The sequence below is a fragment of the Labrus mixtus genome, chromosome 4 (genome assembly GCF_963584025.1).
Source record: "Labrus mixtus chromosome 4, fLabMix1.1, whole genome shotgun sequence".
NCBI classification, from domain to species: Eukaryota; Metazoa; Chordata; class Actinopteri; order Labriformes; family Labridae; genus Labrus; species Labrus mixtus.
In genome coordinates, this window is record NC_083615.1 from 26,370,554 (window position 1) to 26,389,382 (window position 18,829).

The 18,829-nt window shown below is 45.4% G+C and overlaps 2 protein-coding genes across 3 annotated transcripts in view; both read right to left on the bottom strand.

Moving 5' to 3' along the window:
- Positions 1-1,005: 1,005 nt before the first annotated feature.
- ada2a (adenosine deaminase 2a) lies at positions 1,006-7,949 on the bottom strand. Of its 2 annotated transcripts, none has more exons than XM_061036661.1 (10): positions 7,671-7,949; positions 7,213-7,533; positions 5,690-5,909; positions 4,533-4,746; positions 4,320-4,447; positions 3,825-3,915; positions 3,484-3,592; positions 2,448-2,605; positions 1,390-1,592; positions 1,006-1,302 (listed from the first exon to the last, which is right to left on the bottom strand). In XM_061036661.1, the coding sequence occupies exons 2-10, from the start codon at positions 7,514-7,516 to the stop codon at positions 1,212-1,214; spliced, it is 1,518 nt and encodes a 505-aa protein (XP_060892644.1). In that variant the 5' UTR covers positions 7,517-7,533; positions 7,671-7,949; the 3' UTR covers positions 1,006-1,211. The 2 variants fall into 2 exon arrangements, with proteins under 2 accessions (XP_060892644.1, XP_060892643.1); XM_061036660.1 differs by having other exon boundaries at positions 7,213-7,536; positions 7,671-7,948.
- A 1,469-nt stretch (positions 7,950-9,418) lies between these two features.
- Positions 9,419-18,829, bottom strand: part of LOC132973287 (chromatin remodeling regulator CECR2) — a 50,679-nt gene continuing 41,268 nt past the window's right edge. Inside the window, 5 exon segments of the mRNA XM_061036663.1 lie at positions 9,419-11,852; positions 12,691-12,758; positions 14,040-14,398; positions 14,401-16,019; positions 17,832-18,636. Of these exon segments, the coding sequence (XP_060892646.1) occupies positions 12,707-12,758; positions 14,040-14,398; positions 14,401-16,019; positions 17,832-18,636 (2,835 nt within the window). The 3' untranslated portion in view covers positions 9,419-11,852; positions 12,691-12,706.

The window sequence follows — 18,829 nt, forward strand, 5'->3', positions numbered from 1 at the left end:
AGAGGGAGCACCACATTCATCAGATGGCGTAAAACACAGAAGTGGAGATGATCTGTCGCCGGCTAATTTGGCACACGTTTGTTGCTATGCTATTCCACATTTTCCACCATTGTCGTAGCGGCTCTCTGGTGTCTCGATGTGATCATTTCCAGTGTCATCATCGTACAACTCAACACTGCCCCTAGTGGTTATATGCATATTGCATCTCGCAGTGTTAATTTCTGAGGACTTGCAGAAACCTCGCATATCGAGCAGCGGTTTGGAGCGTTCCAAACCGCTGCTCGATACGCGAGGCTGATGTCACACGTACGTTAAAGGAAAGTATACTCAGGGCTTCAGGTAGGTTTCTTATGATTACATGAAATGTGAGCAAAGGTCAACTCTGCACCTTTAAATAACTTTTTAAAAAAAGACAAAAAAATCCCAAAAACTTAGATTCAAGAAAAACGATTTTAAAAACTAAACGATTTAAAAACTGCCCACTGCATCCAACACAATTTATGAACACACCCACAGATAACAATACTGCCTGGCTCTGTAACTACATGTCTGTATCTCACGGTCTGATTCACAAAAGGATGGCACCGTTTCTTCATGCAGGACGGAGATGGGAGGGGTTTCCTTTCATCTGCATGAGCCGCTCTCACCGGCATAATACAGGGAGGGTGCTTCGTTTTAAACGGAGAAAAAAGTATATCGATTAAAAACTAGACTGCACGACAAAATGTAGAACGTGTCCCCTCCCCCGCAGCTCAGCATCTTTTAGATCTGCACGCCGAGAGAGGAGCAGCTGACGACGCCACAATCAACAAACTTTAAGGTTGTTTATGTTCTTGAATATCATGAGAGCACCATGCTTTGTGTATTAGACCTTGAGATGGAGCAGATAGCGAGCGACAAACATTCTTAGTGAATTTTCCCCTCAAAGTGCAAAGTCATGAGAAGTCCTCAAAGAAACCAGAAAAACAGAAACGCCTCAAACTGAAGCTTTTTCAGAACTGCAGCTCAAATCCTCACTCTGCATCTTATGGCCCAACGCTCAGGCATGTTTCACGCTGCCCAATATAACCAATAGATACCATCAGCTCCATTTTAAGGCGACTTGGACGGAAGGAGTTTTTTTACAGCAGATATGACATGTCAGAAAAGGAAAGACACTTTTCCCTCTCATGTTCAGCATGGTGGCGTTCAAAGATGGCGGCTGTTTCCTCCTAACGAGTATTTTCAGAGATGAACTTATCCCATCTTCTCTGCCACAGAGCCAGGGCCTTCTCCTGCTGCGGTGGACTCAAAGAGCTGTACCTGAAACACACACAGGGACACGTCAGTCGGCGCACTTCAGCTGTGGTTTTAAAAACTTCCTCTCCTGTCATCTCTGCTGAGCCTGACCTTATCGAGTTCATGGCCAGCTGTTTCAGGGTGCCTAAATGTGAACTTAAGCCGCCGAATCCAACGAAAGCTTCATAGAAGTCGTGAGAGAGTCCAGAGGAGCCGAACATGGCGGGGTCGTCGGAGCTGATGACCACAGGATGGTCCTCTGACATCAGTGCAGCCGCAGGATGGTTTCGAAGATCTTTGACAAGTTTCAACACCTGAACGAGGAGAACAGGAGACAAAATGATGAACTCAATTACAGCCTCGTAATTCAAAGATTCAAAGTATTCAACATCCATCCATCATCTGCACCGCTCTTCCAGTTCAGGGTTAGAGCCGATACCAGCTGTCATTGGTTGAGAGGCGGGGTTACACTCTGAACTGTTCACCAGCCAATCACAGGGCTAATATTCAGAGACAGACAACCAGCCACACTCACATTCACACCTACAATTTAGAGTCACCAGTTAACCTAACCAGCCTGTCTTTGGACTGTGGGAGGAAGCCGGAGTACCCGGAGAGAACCCACACATGCACGGGGAGAACATGCAAACTCCACACAGAGAGACTCCTGACAGACGGGGATTCAAACCAGGAACCTCCTCACTGTGAGGGCACAGCGCTAACCACTGTTCCACCCTGCAGCCTCTTTACAAAATGTCTTGAGGAAATATGAAGCTTTAAAAAAGAAAACTACAGATCTTCAGTCATATTTAGACCAAAAAATGTCATGCGCAAAAGAGAGAGAGAGAGAGCACGGTCTAAATTGCACAAATACGTTGGCAACATTTGAGTATCGAGGCGTTGCCAACATATTTGTACAACTAACGCAATGAGCCGTAATTTGGCTGCAGTTTCTAGTAATTAAAAATAAGATATCGCCCAATTTTTGGGAAGCTAGGACTCCTGTTTTTGTTGCCTTGTTTTTAAAACAGGTATTGATATCGTTTGATTTTGACTCGTATCATATCAAAGTTTAAAACCCTGGTATCATGATCACTCCAGTTAACGTGTGGATTTAGTATTTAACCGGTTTATGTAACAGGACCATACTAATAAAGACGATGTTGTACCTGGTTGGAGATGGGGCACACTTCCACAGCCACCCCTCTCTTCCTGGACATATCTCTGGCCACCGGGTGGCGCAGCAGAGCAAACCCATGCCCGATACGAGAAGTGTTAAACAGAAGGGCGTCCAGCAGGTTCTGGTCCACGTCTGTGCCCTCCAGATCTACACGTGGTAGAGAGGAGAGATCGTGTGTTATTATGGGATGTCTGAGAAACAAAGGGAGTGATGGTTGTCGTTTCTTCTTTAAGTTTCTGATAAATAAAAACGCCAACATTGATCGTTTCCTTCCCTCAAAACTCTTTAACAAAAAGGACCTTTGAGACCAACAGTGTATCTTTGATGAGTTTAAAGCGCCCCCTTGTGGATAATAACAGAACAACAATCTTAATTTCACATGTTTGTGTTTATATGTTGTTGTTGTTGCACTTTGACTCTTTAAAGTATTCTACATGCAAGTAACCAGCTTCTTCTGTTACACATAATTATTAGACAGAGATGATTTGTTGACTTCATCTGTTTAAAAGCATATAGACCAATCAGACTCACTCTGGTGTCTAATGTGTAAGAGCCCGATCAAACAGAGTGCTGTGAGAAAAAAGTGAGCAGTAAAACCATTGTTTTCCTCTGGTAACCTACAGCGCGCTTGATGGGCGCTCTTCTCTGCTGCTCCACAAACACATTTTTCTAGCAGTGTTTGGGCGCCACAAAAATTAAAAGATGTTCAACTTTCCATCTCAAGACGTCTGCATCGCTCGTCAATTTCACTATTGGCCGAAGCAGTTAATCAAATCAAGTTTGCGGCTTTTCCCTCCCTCCTAGTCAAGGAACAAAGGAATGGACGAAGGCTCTACGTTTGCTCAAATTCATTTTTCCTACTTATTTTATTTAGTTGCCTGTATGCACACGCAGCCCCTCATCGCAGGCGCTCACAGCTGTTTGTTTTTTTTAACCCTAGCAACCTGTCTCTGTGTGATGGTGCCCTAACACTGCTTCTGTACAAACTAAAAGAAGAGTTACACATCGGTCACGGCTGAGCTCACCCGTCTCTCCAGCGTGGAAAAAGAAAGGCAGCGTCACTCCTCTCTCTGCCGGCAGTGACAACGCCTCTCTGAAGAACCACAGGGGTCTGCCACTGTCCTCCCGGCCCACCTGAGCAGGTAGAGAGAAAGTTCTTCAACATTTTATGTTATGACATTTTTAAGTTGGGGACACACACACACACACACACACACACAGAGCAGCCAGCAGAGAGCTTCTTAGTTACTGCTTTATAAACAGGAGGATTGAGGGTGTGATAATCATGTTGTTACTGAAATAGAACACCTGTCAGTACAAACAGCTCTGTTGGTTTTGAACACTGTAAATTAAAAAATCCTCTCACCATGTCGAAACCAGCCATGAAGTCGGGGAAGTCTCTCTGTAGCTTCATAGCCTCCTCCACCACTCGGACCATCACGGACAAATTTACTCCCCTGAAACGCAGCACGTGATGGCATCATCATCACTTTGATTTATTTATCACAGGGCCACACGGTTAGGGCTGCACGGTGGTGAAGTGGTGAGCACTGTTGCCTCCCAGCGAGGAGGCTCCTAGTTCTAAACCCCAACGGCGCCTTTCTGTGGCCACACATACAAGGCGAGAGCGCTCGGAAAGAGAAGTTGGGCGCGGGTGCTTTTTCTCCAGGCGGCCGCTTTCTGCTGCGAACGCTCTCTACTCATATAAAACAATTTCAAAAAGATGCTGGTGCTCAGAAGAAAACAAAACGCTAGGCGGACACAAACAGCAGCACTCTGACGGATTCTGTCATTAAAGGAATCTGTTCATGAAGAAGTAAAAGCATCATCAACAAGCAGTATGCACTTCAGACTGACTCACCTGTTGATCGTGAAGATGACCCTCGCTCCAAAGAAGTCCGGGTGCTGGTCTGTGAACCGTGTGGTCACCTCCTGGTAGGTCTTCAGAGTGAACGCTGTGTCATGAAAGCTCCCGTCCAGCTCGTATATCTGAGAACAACGAAGACAAACATTTTCCATACGGTTTCATGAACAGAGCAGCGAGTGAACTCAAACAGGTGTGACACTTCTCTACCTCGGGGAGTAAAGCTCGCAGCTCCAGGTACATGACGTTGTCGGCGTAGAACTGCGCGAGGCCTTCGTGGTAGTAGTCTCTGAACACGGGCGCGTACGTGACCAGACCCCACAACGCCCGGAATCTCTGTTCAAACCGGTCCCAGACCACGTCCTGGCTGGGGTACACGGACTCTGGATCCTGGTGGGTGAAGAGGGTCAGGTTGCCCTCGATGCTGAGAGAGTGAGAACGTAGATATGAATGTGATCAATTTGATTTACTACCAGACCCGTTCACTTCTATAATCTTTCTGCACACATGATATTCTATTCAGAGCCGCGTTGTGCTGCTGTCATGCAGACGCTACAGTCCTCCATGCTTGCGTCCCGTGTTCAAGTCCGACCTGTGGTTCCTTTCCCACAGGTGAACAACACGTCATTCTGAGCGTCACCATACCCTATATAGTCCACTCACTGTATCCCACAATGCATTGTGAAAAGTAGTGTACAATCGATGGTCACTATCCGAGCAATATATCCCAGCATGCATTGGTGGTTCAAAGACTTTTGCGGGCAGAAAGTGGCGTTTGACTCGACTGCTCTGAGACGGACGAGAGGAGCGACCAGCGTGAACACAGAAAACACAATAAAGTTCATATTTGGAGCCTGAAACCTGAAATCTTTGATCTGTTTTAATAAAGAGTCAAAGATGGACGGCGTCCTCATGATGATGACAGACACGAGACCAAAGCCTGTGAGCGGCTGTGGCTCAGTGGTAGAGTCGGTCGTCTCCTAACCGGAAGGTCGGGGGTTAGATCCCCGGCTCCTGCAGCCACATGTCCGATGTGTCCTCGGGTAAGACACTTAACCCCAAATTGCTCCCGCTGCTTCGTCGGCGGCGGCATGTGAATGGAAGAGTTAACACTGATGGACTCTACCCACAGCAGCCTCTGCCATCAGGGTGTGAACGTGTAGGTGTGACCTGCGGTGTAAAACAGCTTTGAGAAAGAAATAAACAAGCTCAAGTCCCCTACTCAGCAAGTGATTTCAGACTCTACCCTCTGTCCTATCTCTAAATAAAGACACAAAAAGCCCCAAAATAAAAAAAAACCTTAAGAAGGTGACGTTTGATCTCAGGTACCAGCTCTGACACTTTGTATTAAAGTATCACCCGCCCACCTGTTGTCCAGGTCTGTGACGTTGACCGTCTTGGCCCGGAGGTTTTCCAGCAGCGTCCAGGCGGAGCAGCGCGGCAGAGCTTTGGGCCATCGGGACGAGAAGATGAATCTGATGGAGCGGTTGTCGGTGCAGCACATGTAGCAGTTTGGACGATAGGTCACGTTTTTCACCAACCAATCAACAGAAACCATAGAGAGGTCATGGACATGGAGAGCTCCCCCTGGAGGACAGAATAAGGAATAAATGAACGGGATACTTCTTCATCTCCACAAACACACACGCTGCTGTCTGCCAGCGCCACGTGTAAACAACATGTTGCTTTGTCTTTCTGAGGATGATTCATTGTACATTCGGTGACTGTTTTGATATAATGTTGATAAAGTGATGGAACATGATCGTGAGTCGGTATGATGTGTTTTATTTTGAAACTGAGTGGACACTCTATGTGTGTTCTCGCCTGACTTCCTGTCCGGGTCGATATATTCTGTCCAGCTTGACGTGCCTGCAGCTTGCATCGTCAAAAATAGTCTCGCAGTGTCTTTGAAACGGATCAGATGTGGAAACAGGAGCATTGACTAGAGTGGCAGCGCATGGCGGTGTTTACTGGTTTACTGTAAAAATGTCCTGAATGTTTGTAATTTCACGTGTGTTTATCAGTCAAGGACACGGCAACACTGTGACTTCTTTTATGAAAGTTATGACCTTTTTGATTCTATCATTCAAAAGCTTGTTTCTCTTCTCTCTGTTAAGTTTCTGTTAAATGTTAAACATTGTACGCACACGTTGTTTATGCATATATGAACATATTTAAGTTTGTCTTTTGCCCAAAACAAATCGCTGTCTTGGAATTCTTTTACTTCTTTTATTTACTTTTCTTTTCCCTGTACCAAGGGCAGGTTTACACTTCTTCCTGCACCTTTTCGTTCTTTGTATCAGCCAAAGAGAAAAGAATGGACGCCTCTACACGGTACTGCTTCAACAGAACAAAATTAAACAAATGAAATGTAAAAGTACGGACGCTTTAAGAGAACCTACAGATCTTCAGACTGCCTCTAGCAAAACAGAGAAAGTCTAACTTGCACAAATACGTTTGCAACAGAAAACATGGCATCTTGCAGAGACATGTGTGCAGAGGCGCCGCTTGTCAACATGCAAGGTGGGCAACTGCTTGGGGCCCCAGGCCAATAAGGGGCCCTTGAAGGCTGACAAACTTAAAACAGCAGCACTCACTGTCATTACGCCTACAGCCTGCTTAGCGTCTCTTACATTATTCCTGTGATGACCAAAGTTCGTCAATTAAAAGTCACTGAAGGAAAATGAAGAGGAATTATCTGTCTGTGAGTGAAAAAAGAAAGAGCATCGGGACACAATGGTGGTTGAAGGGGCCCCCAATTAAATTTGCCTAGGGCCCCAACAGACGCTAGAATCACCACTGCACATGTGAGCCATTCAGGCAGTGTGCAGGAGTTTTAAAAACAAATATGAACCAATACATGTGTGCCATGATGTGACTCTGCACACACCTTTGGGCATCTTTTGCATCAGGCTGAAGATGGGGCTGCTATCGATGAGGTGCCTGGCCTGGAAGAAGTGCATGGAGGGAGGGAAGTCTGCTTTCCTGATCTCCTCCTGCTTCATTTTGAACAGCAGAGTATCCAGACGCTGCTCAGCATCTGTCAGAACCACCTGTCCACCTGTCTGCATCGAGGCCTCCAGCTTCATCAGGGCCTCTCTCTGCCGGGGGTCAGGGACTGACAGGCCGCTCCTCAAGAAGTAGAAGAGCAGACAGAGGACGGCCACGAGGGGGCGCTGTGGTGACACTGCCATGGTTTAAATGCAGTGTGCTGCTGTTAGAGGAAAGAGAAACAGGTAAAACGTAAACATGTTTAAGGAAAATGGCTTTTAGGTGGAGAAGTATCGGAGGTGTTGACAACCGTAATGGTAGGCTAGTATACTGCCCATTGAGAGTGTAAAATCTTACCTAATCTCGTCGTTTGTTTAAGGCCAGTCAGAGAGAAAGGGTTCGTGTAGCTGGTGCTGTTAGGAGTCACTTTAAAACAGCGAACTACAAACTGAACTGACTCACAGGGGCCTCAAGAATCTCCTTTCTGTCAAACAGCGTGATTTTAAATCCAATTTCTCGGAGCGAAGACGCAAACAAAGACCAGTAAACGTAAAGCTAACAATGGGTTTGTTTACTAAATCTGATCGCCTGGTGTAGTAGTCCCTGTGCAAATGCTGCGTTCAAGTGCTGCTCGGGTGGTCCATGTTTACGAGTTGTGAAGTCGTTCTTCCGACTTCAGTTTGTTCCCGTTATTTAAGTTCGGAAAGTCTGAATGTCTCAATGTTGTAACAACAGCACAAAAAACTGTGAACTTATATTTGTGCAGAAAGCTAATGTGTAATACGTGAATTAATAAAATGTATGTTAATATTAACAAAACATATTTTGCCCCCCATTTGATGACGATTCTGACGTCAAGTCGGGAAGTCGGGCACCTTAATTCTTTGCCGAGTTTCCGAGTTGTTGTTCCGACTTGAGCAGGTGTTCATGTCGTTCATGTGCATTTTACAACTCGGAAACTCGTTTTTCCGATATGTCCGACACCACATGAATGCACCAACTGTCTGTCAGGCTGACGTTCTATCAGCTGCGTTCTAATCCCACCCCCCGAAACTCTGATTGGCCGATACTTAATCCCCGTAACCATTTGATTGGAGGAGAGTGTAAAGAATAATCTGTGAGACCCAGATCTGGGAATAAAACTCCCCGAGTACAAAGTGCATTCTGTCAAGGTACATAATTTCTTTACGGATTGTTTTTGGTTTGATTTGGCTAATTTGATCACAAATGAAAGTTTAACCGTAAAAATACTCATCCTGAGCATTAGTGTTTATACTTAATTTGAATGATATTTGTAGAGTATGTTGAAATTAGTTACATTTGCTGACGACGATACACATTTTTGCTTTGGAGAGTTAACCACTTGATTGGAGGAGAGTGTAAATAATGAGGGGGGAAAGAGCTGGCTCCCACACTACATACTGCTCCCCCTGTGACACCTTACATGTAGAGACAGAACTCCACTTCATCACATCAAGCCCTGAACATCAGTATCATATCAGTTTGAACACACAAAAACTCCTGTACCTGCTGGGAGAAATACATTTGAAATTATAGCAGCATAATTAATCACAGCCTGTTAAACATAAACACAAGAAGAAGAAAATATACTTTATTAATCCCACAAGAGGAAATTCAAGATAGGATCCTGTCGACATGCACTACTGGAGATATGTCAGAGTGAGGGTGCTGCCCACAGTGAACACTCCTGAGCTGGTGGGGGGATTTAGGGCCTTGCTCAAGGGCAAATCAGCAGATATCAGGAAGTGAACTGGCAACTCTCCAGCTACCAGACAATTTCCAAATTTGGTCCGCACTGGGACTTGATCCGGCGACCCTCTGGTTCCCGACCCAAGTCCCTACAGACTGAGGTACTAGGCTCATAAAAAAAGATGCTGATTTACATTCATTCTAAATATGTTGCCGTCCTGTAACAGTGGTCATGATACTCACCTTAATGTCTGGTCATTTTATAATTTAACTAAACACACATCGTATTGATTGGACCTTTAATACTGAATGGCAAATAAAGACTGCAGAAAAGGAAAATGTTTTTTTTAGGTGACAGATGAAAAGCGTGAATAATCTCAGACTCTTTGTTTGAGAAAAGTTTTTTATTTCTAAGAAATGTACAGTATAGAAAATACTCCACTCCATTTCCAAAATAATCTATGTCAGTCAGATAAGAACTTGTAAACGTCACTTAAAAATGAAAAGTACAGATCTTCTTTTCAATGCTGCCATGCTACTGAGGTAAAAGACAACTGCCCCCCCCCCCCCCCCCCCAAAAAGAAACATACACCACATTTATATTAAAAACAAGTCCAAAAAATGTACAAAAATTATTCAAAGAGCAAATAAATATGATTCACATTTCATCACGTCTAAATGGTTTCACTAGTGCAGAGAGATGACAGCAGGGGAAAAAAGTGAGAGGTGAATGCACACTTTCTCATCGTCTGGTGCCGAGTCTACACACACACACACCAGAAACACACACACACAAACACACTCGCACAGCCTGGCAGGCTTTTAAAATTGACTGTGTCCTTCATAACTTAGACAGCACAAGTGAACACGCTACCTCCACAATGGCCCTACACGACACTAAATAATGAGACGGTTCTCTATTTGAATAAAATAGAGAGTCTCAGCATCGAGCACTCTCCTGTTTTTATATTCTTCCTAGTTTGTTTCCTTAAAATGTCTGATACCTACAGCTACAAAAACCATCCTCCAAACTCTAAGCAGTCTTTTCCAGGCCCAAAGAGACTGAAATGCTGCCTACTTCATCTGCAGGCAGGAAGTCATGTAATCTGTACAACTAAAGAGACCCACCTTCAGAACCTCATCTCAGACATGTGATGTAAAATCCTCCATCACACATGAAAAGACGACATCAGAAAACTGACTAATGAAAGTGCTGTCTATTAAAGGATAGTGTACACTTTCAAGGATTGCTTTGTTACAGAACACCTGGAGCTAAAAATCAAACGGACGGCTGGATTATCGCGTCAGCGTCTTGTGGACACAGCTGACAGGATGTTCCCCCTCCCAACACGGCAAGGGATCGTAAGGCCATTTCACCATCGCTTCTGTGAGCGTACAAACAACAAGTGGCTCGAAAATCTTCCACTGGTTTTACAATGTGTGGTGTCTGCAGATGCCACTGAGCGGTTGGATGAGGTAGATTGTGACAGTCTTCACCAACAGTGACATCAGGAATGTAGAAAAACCCCAGAGTGAATCCATCTCACTTTGACTCAACTTTAAGGAGAGTAAAAAGTCACATGATGTCTCCTAACATGTTCTTCACATGAGCTGGGTTGATGTGCCACTCTTTCCTTACGCTTCTCCGTCTTTAAATCATGCAGAAAAATACCCGTATATAGAAACTGTACACCCTGAGGAAACGATTTGTTTTGAGATGGGGAAGAGGAAGCTCTCAATGAAGCAAAGACCAGGATGAACAAAGAGCTACTTCAGAACTTCAGAGGTGGAATGCAACCAATCTCACATTAAGAAAAAACAACATGGGGGTTTGTTTTTGTTTTTGTGTTTGTGCATAAACCAGCTATGATAATTGTAGAAATCCCTCATCTGGAACAAGAGCTAAAGATATATTTTGATACATATATGTGGTTGACGATCCAAGGCCACTCAATTTCAGGATGTCAAGATTAAAAAGCTCCGTAGTGCATAACAGAGAGTTAGGTACAGCTGGATTCTAACCACACCATCTTGGCTGCTCCCTTTCTGTTAGACATTCTGCACAAAGAAGGCAGCTTTGAAAGATGCATATACTGTGTTAGAAACATTTCAGAGTTGGGCTGGATAAGGACAGTGGCTGGGCCTTTTTCACAACGCTTTATGTATGCAGTTTTTTCTGCTGCACACTCCTCATTGTCCACACATTCACTCGTACATTCACAAAGGAAACCAAGGCAATCGTAAGGGGGTCTGTGAGTTGACTTGGATAGGTGACAGTCTCATAGTACCTCCTTTTCTAACCCTGAGATTTAAGATATGGGTGACACAGAAAACAGCATTAAAACAAACAGTCTCGGTCACATTCCGCCTCGCTCTGTCTGCAGCTCCGTTCACATTTGAACGGCTCAAAGAGGAAGACGGCTGTCCAGTGTTCTTGAAGGCAGTGTCCCTTTTAGTTTGGCAGGTTTGCCTAGTGGTTAAAAAAATCTGCCCTTCTGCAGGACGGTCAAAGTTCAAATGCTCAAATTTGGAAGCGACAACAAGCGCGAATTGTCCTCGATAGAGTCAGAGGATCCCGCCCACATCCACAAAGCTGCTTCATGAGTGACCCTGTGCAGAGCTGTTCTGCTCAATAACATGTTCTATCATCATCTCGGTGACACCTGCTGCTGCTTCAATCTTCAAGTCCAGTGGCGGGTAAAACAGACTCAAAGGTTTTTGTCCAGTGTAAGAAAATCATTTAGAGACGTCTATGGAGTTAAGATTCTCCTCTCCTCTATAGTCTCTGTTCTTCCTTTTTGCCATCTGCTTTGTCCTGAAATAACGTGCCTGAAAGAAGAAGAACAATATTATTATATATTATAGCATTAACAGATGTGTCTTGACAGTAAGAAGGTTTCACTTCTGTGTTTCTGGTTCAATCTGAGAAGAAAAATGAAATGCATCACCATATTGAAGTTTATTTTTAGAGATGGTGAGGAAACAGGAAATCGCTGAAAGCTGTGAAATGATATATAGTTCAAAGGCCAGAAGCGGAGCAGAGAGGTGGAGAACATGAACGCAGGTTTTAAAAAGTGTCATTAGTGATCCTGTTATCACAACAGATGAGCCTTGTGTAGGGAGGATTGTTGTTTGAATGACGTGGCAAAACTCAAGAGTGCAGAATCGCTACCTGCAGCAATCAGCCACACAGGACAATTAAAACAAGGGCATTAGAGTCTCTTTTTTTTGAGCCTTTCATTGTAGAGAAAGGACAGTGGATAGAGTTTTAAATAAGGAAGAGAGAGAGTGGGGAATGACATGCAGGAAAGGAGCCACAGGTCAGATTTGAGTCACTCTGCCTGCTATGAGGACTATAGCCTCCGCTCACTAACCACTACGCTGTCGATGCCCCAGAGGTCTCATTTTTAACACCTCGATATTTGTATCTAAAGAGGAATGTTACAGACGACATCTCTCTCTCTCAAACCAACGCTTCTCGCACGACCAACGCGAGGGGTAGAGAGCGAGGGAAAATCATTAACTAGTGTATCAATCTTTGTTGGCAAAAAATGGTCGGCAAATGTACCTATGAGGCTGTAAACCGGGGTGATACGTTCTATGTGTGGGGAAACACTGTCACAACTTCAGGTCAGATAAATCCAGAAGATCCACATACTTTACTCACACTGATATGGTTGTGGTCACACTCCTTGTTTACCGCTCGGGCCGCCTGGAGCAGCCATCATCTGTTGCCTGTGAACACAGAGTTACAAAACAATGAATGTTGTTTCTCCGTAACACTAAAAGACGAGGCGAGCCACTGTTGAGCCAGCAGCATTCTCCTGTTATTGTATTCCGACTTGAGAAAACCTAATGCAGCCGTTTAATTACGTGCACGGAGATCATAGCAGTCGCATTTATATACTCTATGCTTGAGCTGCAGCGTTCCCACATTTAAAGGGATACTTCATCCATTAGCATTAAGCTTTGTATCAAGATTCATTAGATTCATTAGAAATCTGGTAGTATTTTTGAATGGTCGTGCATCCCGCCCTCATTTTCCCCTGAGATGGGAAATCTTTGTATTTCTAAGTCTGAAAAGGAGCTTCCAGTGATGCAAAATGACGATTTTTGAGTCACTGGAAGCTGTTGTGATTAGCAGGGTGAAACTACAACGCTAGTTCCTCATATTTTCGACCACTGAAGCTACAGACCAATCACAGATAAGTGGGTGGGAACTCACTCCCAGAATCAAAACTTAATGTCTGCCATATTGCTTGGAAGCTATGCTAACAGGCTCTATGGAGAAAGCTGATAATGGCGAAAAAATATAAATATAGCGGTGAGACGGCTGCTGCCGACAGGCCAGTCTCATGTTTTGGCTGCTGCGGCCGCTAGCCGCCGCTAGCCTCCAGGGCCGGCGCGACACCAGACCTGCCTTTCCAGACCGGCTGCCAGGAATTTCCAAGATCAATTCTGGAAGAAATCTCGGTAAATATGTCAGTAAATGTTTTTATTACTATATTTCTACTGCTATATTGTATATTTTGGAGAAACTGTAACGATCGGATTTCCTTCTGGGATTAATAAAGTATTTCTGATTCTGATTCTGAAATAGATGACCTTAGTGGGAGTGGCCTGCGTTGCTGTGCATTCTGGGATTTGGTGTCTTTCATCCACATGAGCCAAAAAGACACTTTCTGCCTTTTCACGGCCAAGAAGGCACCAACTTCAAAATGTATTTTACATTTCTACTACATATATGACCCAATTTCAATACAGATTCATGTTTCAACGGGTGAAGTATCCCTTTAACTTCTAACTGATGACTGTTTCGACTCAGACATGAAACTACAGATACAGAGAGATTTTTATTCTAAGCTCTTTAAACTGCTGTGTAGAGTTGTAAAAATACAAAAAATGTACACTTCAATATGATACTAGTAAAAAAATCAAATGATATCGATTCCATGGCAACAAAAATAAAAGTCCTAGGCATCGGATATTAGGTAATTTCTTGTTTTTAATACGTACCCTGGGTGTAGGAAGTGTTCTGGCGCGAGTCCTCTCTGCTGCATCATCATGCCCTGGAAGTGCCCCACAGGACGCGGGTGTCTGTACATGGCCATGCGTGTCTGACCCGGCGAGTAGGGCAGCTGCTGGGGCCGCTGCAGAGCCTCCATCAGGTGTGGGTGTGGTCTTTGGGAGGCATATCGTCCTTGATCTGGGTACGGCTGGCCAGGGTAAGGGGCTCCGTTGGCGTTTCCTCGAGCTTGAGACATCATATGAGGTGGAGGAACGCCACCTTGCTGCATCCCGGGGTGCACGCTGCGAGGGTCGTACATGTAGCCGGACACCATGTGTGCAGCTGAGGCGGGAGGGTGGTGGTGATGATGGGGGGCTGGGTGCTTCGGCGGCGAGCGGCAGCATTATGGCTGTCGAGGTCCAGGAGTTCTTTCGGGCTTTCAGATCGCTCCAAGCCCTCAGTGTGAGGCTGACCTGCTGGGCTGCCTCCCCCTGCACGCCTCCCTTCCTCTGAGAAGCCATGGTGCAGCCCTTCAGGCACAGGACCAGGGGAAATCAAAGAAGCACCACTGGAGCCCTCAGAGCCCAGTGGAGACACACTGCTCTCCTTTAAATGACCATTTCCTCTGGCAGCGGTAGTGGGTATGTAGGTGTTTGGCGGCACCGTGTGGTGAGGCTGATAATGAGCACGTTGCCACTCCTCGGGAGGAAAGCTCCCTCTATTGTTGGCCTGCGCTTGGGGATGTGGGTGGGGGTAGTAGTGCTGCTGTTGGTAATGGTGAGGGTACATATTGGGGTGGGGCTGTGGGTGCTGTTGGCCTGGCATGTGGTAAGAGTAGGCTGGCCCTCCCTGCTGGTGGTAGTTAGGGTGGTGGGCAGGATTGTGTAGGGGGTTCATGGCCTCATTGTGATGAGGGTGGCGGGCAGACGGAGGCATGGGCCTGCTCATGTTCGTCTGGCTGTAGTTTGGATGTTGAGGGTTCCCCATGCCGTAAGGACCCATGGCTCCATTTGCCTGGCCTTGGGGGTGAGGGGGCACAGCTTGATTGTGAGCAAGTGCCGGTCCTCTCTGAACCTGAAGACCTGAGTTACCGCCCAGCTGTGAGGTTTGATGGTGATTGGGGCTGAAAGCCTGCTGTTTATAAACACCATTCAGAGTTCCAGATTTCATCACAGCGTGCTGAGGGGGAATGGTCGTGGCTCCTGTGTCTGGTCTACTCGTAGGCTCACTAGGTCTTTGATCTCCATGCTCTGCAGGGGAGGGCTGGGAGGGTAAAAGTGGGGTGGGATGACTGGGTGGTAAGGAGGTGAGAGGCGCAGGCTGAGGGGGTCCAGGCTGGGCTCCTTGTGTGGCACTCTGAGGCATGCCGTGCATGGGGTTGGTTTGTGCAGGACATTGTTGAGACGTGATTTGGGGAGGTGGCAGAGAACTGTGTTGCTGTGTGTTTTGGATTATCTGCTGGGGGGAGCTCTGAGGGGGGCAGTGAGGAGAGGGGCTCGGCTGGTGGTCGCTCTGCTGACGTTTACTCTGCAGATTGTTCTCTGTCCCTTGCTGAGTTGAAGTCTGAGATGCTGAAGCCTGCAGCAACGGTGCATTCTGTTGAGGGAGTGTGGTTTTGGGCGCTGTTACCTGTGGACTGCGCTCAGGATGGGTGGGTGAAGTGGAGCTGTTGTCACTTCCGTTGATATGGGATGAAACATTATTGGCACAAACTTGTTGAGAGGGACCATGGCTAGCAGATTGTGTCTGAGCGGTTCTGTTGTGCCCGTGGCTCTCTGTTGAACTCTGTGGGAGCCGTGGTCCAGACGGATTCTGCAGGGATCTGTCTGATTTAGGGTTTGGGAAGCTCTGCGTGCCCTCCGGTGGCCCAGAGCTGTGTCCTGTGGGGCTTTGGATTGACAAGTGCTCTTGGTAAGCTGAAACAGTGTTTTGTGTTGAAACTTCATCTGAAATGTTGTTTGCAGCCACGGTGTTCCCTGATGTGGATTCTGTTGACAATGAAAGAATATTCAGCATTAGGAAGAAGTGAAATAAGAAAGTAAGATTTCTATTCAATACAACAACAAAATGAAAACAGCTGATACGGATCATGCTTGATCTGCTTGGATCACCCTCCACAGTTCGGCTGTACATGATCTGCAGATCGATGACAATTTATAAACATGGTGTAGGCTAGGGCTGGGAAATTTATCAAAACATTCAGAACATCTTACCGGCATAATCTTGCCCATGCTGATTATTTTGATTATTTTCAGTACAGTCATTTGGACACATTTTGTCTTTAGGGAAGATGACACCGAACAAAAAGAAGTCAAATGTAAACACTGCAGAAAAACTGTTTGCAAGAAATGCAAGTTATTTATTTTCTACTGTTTCAGAGAAGTTAATTTCTACTTTAAAACCAAAATGTGTTGTTTTCATGTCAAGCCATTCTTCTATTTCAGTTTGAAATATTCAATAAATAACCACAAAATAGTTCATCAGATATGAACTCTGTCATTAGAAAACATATCTCAGCTTTAATAGTTGAGCATATTTACAGTAGAGACCTCGTCAGTGAACTTGTGAGGGCAAAAAACAAAAAGGAAATAATCGTTAATTAATCGTTATAGAGGTAAAATGTTTCATTAATCGGGATATTAATTTGAGGTCATATCGCCCAGCCCTAGTGCAGGTTGTAATAAAGCTGTTTTTATATTTCAGTTTGTTGTTCCCTGATTTTAAAGGAAGAATATTTTTTGATCCAGCAAATGTCGCTCTTGAGCACCAGCATGAAACCAAAACAACTCAAGCTGCATTGTTGAGTTAGCATGCTAATGCTAGCGCTCTTTAGTATGTATGTATTTATGTAAATTTACACAAAATGACAGTGATCTAAAAATGCTTATGTGACATTCAAATGAGCAGTGAGTACAGTATGTTATTCTTCTTTTCTCGAGTCGCTCAATTAAACAACTTTTATACGCGAAGGGATGAGCCAGCCGGCCGTCCCGTCCATGTTGTAGGTACAGCTCGGACAACATCACAGACAGCAAGACTCGGGTGTCACACTCATTGTAGACAGTCATGACATTTACACAGGTGAGGGTAGACTTGATTTCTGATGTATTTATGTGTAAAATGTCATACATTCAGCCTTTAAAAGCACTGTCTAAACAAAATGAGTTGAGGTTCATCTGCTTCTATTATTATTAATTTTGGAGCCTTCGGTGAATAAAATATGAGGATTGAAAAATTATTAAGATCCATGGAGAAACATTTTGATTTGCAGGGATGTTAAAATGCTCAGTTTGAGTCATGTCCAGCTGAGGAGAAGAAAAGTTATGTTTTAAATGTCTTTCTTATTTTTGTTGATCCAGAAAAAAAAACCTAATCCGATCTGTGATGAAAATCTATGATCTGATCCGAACGGTGGGATTAGTGATCCGTAATATCGCAACTATTTATCCGAACAAGTCATCATAATAAAACATAATACATGTTTGATTTCACTTATTTGTCAGCCTGCTAGTGAAGCTTGACTGATGACATGCCATCTCTTCTGTTCCCTTTAGCCACCAGCAAGACATTTCACTAAACTAATGAATATTCAATTTGCCACTTACTGTGAAAAATAATTAAAATCAAATTGGAAAAAGCACTCGTCACAGAGGACGGGCGAGGGTGGGGGATGTACTGATTTAAACACTTCACAGTCTATAAAGAACGTTTGTATAGATAGAGAAAGGTTAGACTGTGCAGGTTTCTTCATGCAGAACACAGACGGCTGTGGAAACACTGAGAGAGAAGGTCAGCTCTACCTTTGGGCTGCTGGTCTGTCTGTGGAGAAGGCTGCCTGTCTGGCCCATTGTCTCCAGCAGGACGCAGCAGCTGAACCTCAGGGGCAGGGGGAGGCTGCTGAGGGGGCTGAGCTGGGATGCTGCCAATTCCTGATGGGGGCCCGGGCTGCTGAAAGTTGCTCATGTGCTGATGAGGGGCGCTAGCAGGGGGTCTAGAAGAGGCTGACAGCTGCTGCAGGGCCAGCATCTCTGGGCTTTCCAGCATGGAGGCCAAGCCTGTCCTGCCAGAGGAGTCTGTGTGGGGGACAGGGGGACGAGAGGATGTGGGCCCTGTGGAGCTGACCGCTGCAGGGATTTGATACTGGGCGTTTGGAGGTGGGTGGGGGTATCCAGCAGCTTCCAGCCATGGTTTATGCCCCACTGGAGGGGGAACTCCACCATAACTAAAGTTCCGCTGGTTCACCATGTTGGGATCTTGCATACGCATCCCATTGGGTCTCTCCTGGTGATTCATACCAGTCCACATGTTGGATAGTCCCATACCAGGAGGCCTCATGCCTGGGAAGTTGTGCTGAGGAGGTCCTTCTGGCCCTGGGAATCTGTTGCCCACAGCGTGCATGTTGTGGCCCTCTGGACGGTGGTGGGATGGGTACATGCTGGCTTCAGGAGGAGGTCCAGACTGGAGGGCTACAGGACGTGGGCCCAGGGACGGGCCATGAGTCGGACCCATGTATGGGTGCTGCTGCGGGTGTTGGGGATGCTGATGGCTGTGCTCTGGGCCCATTGGATAGCGTGGACCCATGGGATGTCCTTCAGCCATACGATGCTAAGAAGAAAAAAAAACAGTGAGTGTTTTCGAACAGCATATCTGTTAATTGATCTTCTAGAAGTATCCAAAAAAAGACAGTAAAATAAGGGGGCTCTGCTGTAGAGAAATACATAGTGTAGTGTTAAATTGTTTTTACTCACTCTGACACCATGATGAATACATTCATTTAAAAACTTTACTAAATGTGGAC

Coding starts and splice junctions, on each gene's coding strand:
- ada2a (XM_061036661.1), bottom strand. CDS start 7,516: ATGGCAGTGTCACCACAGCGCCCCCTCGTGGCCGTCCTCTGTCTGCTC. Junction 3,916..4,319: donor GTCATCTTCACGATCAACAG/GTGAGTCAGTCT, acceptor GCTGCGTTTCAG/GGGAGTAAATTTGTCCGTGA. Junction 1,593..2,447: donor TGTGCCCCATCTCCAACCAG/GTACAACATCGT, acceptor CTCCTCGTTCAG/GTGTTGAAACTTGTCAAAGA.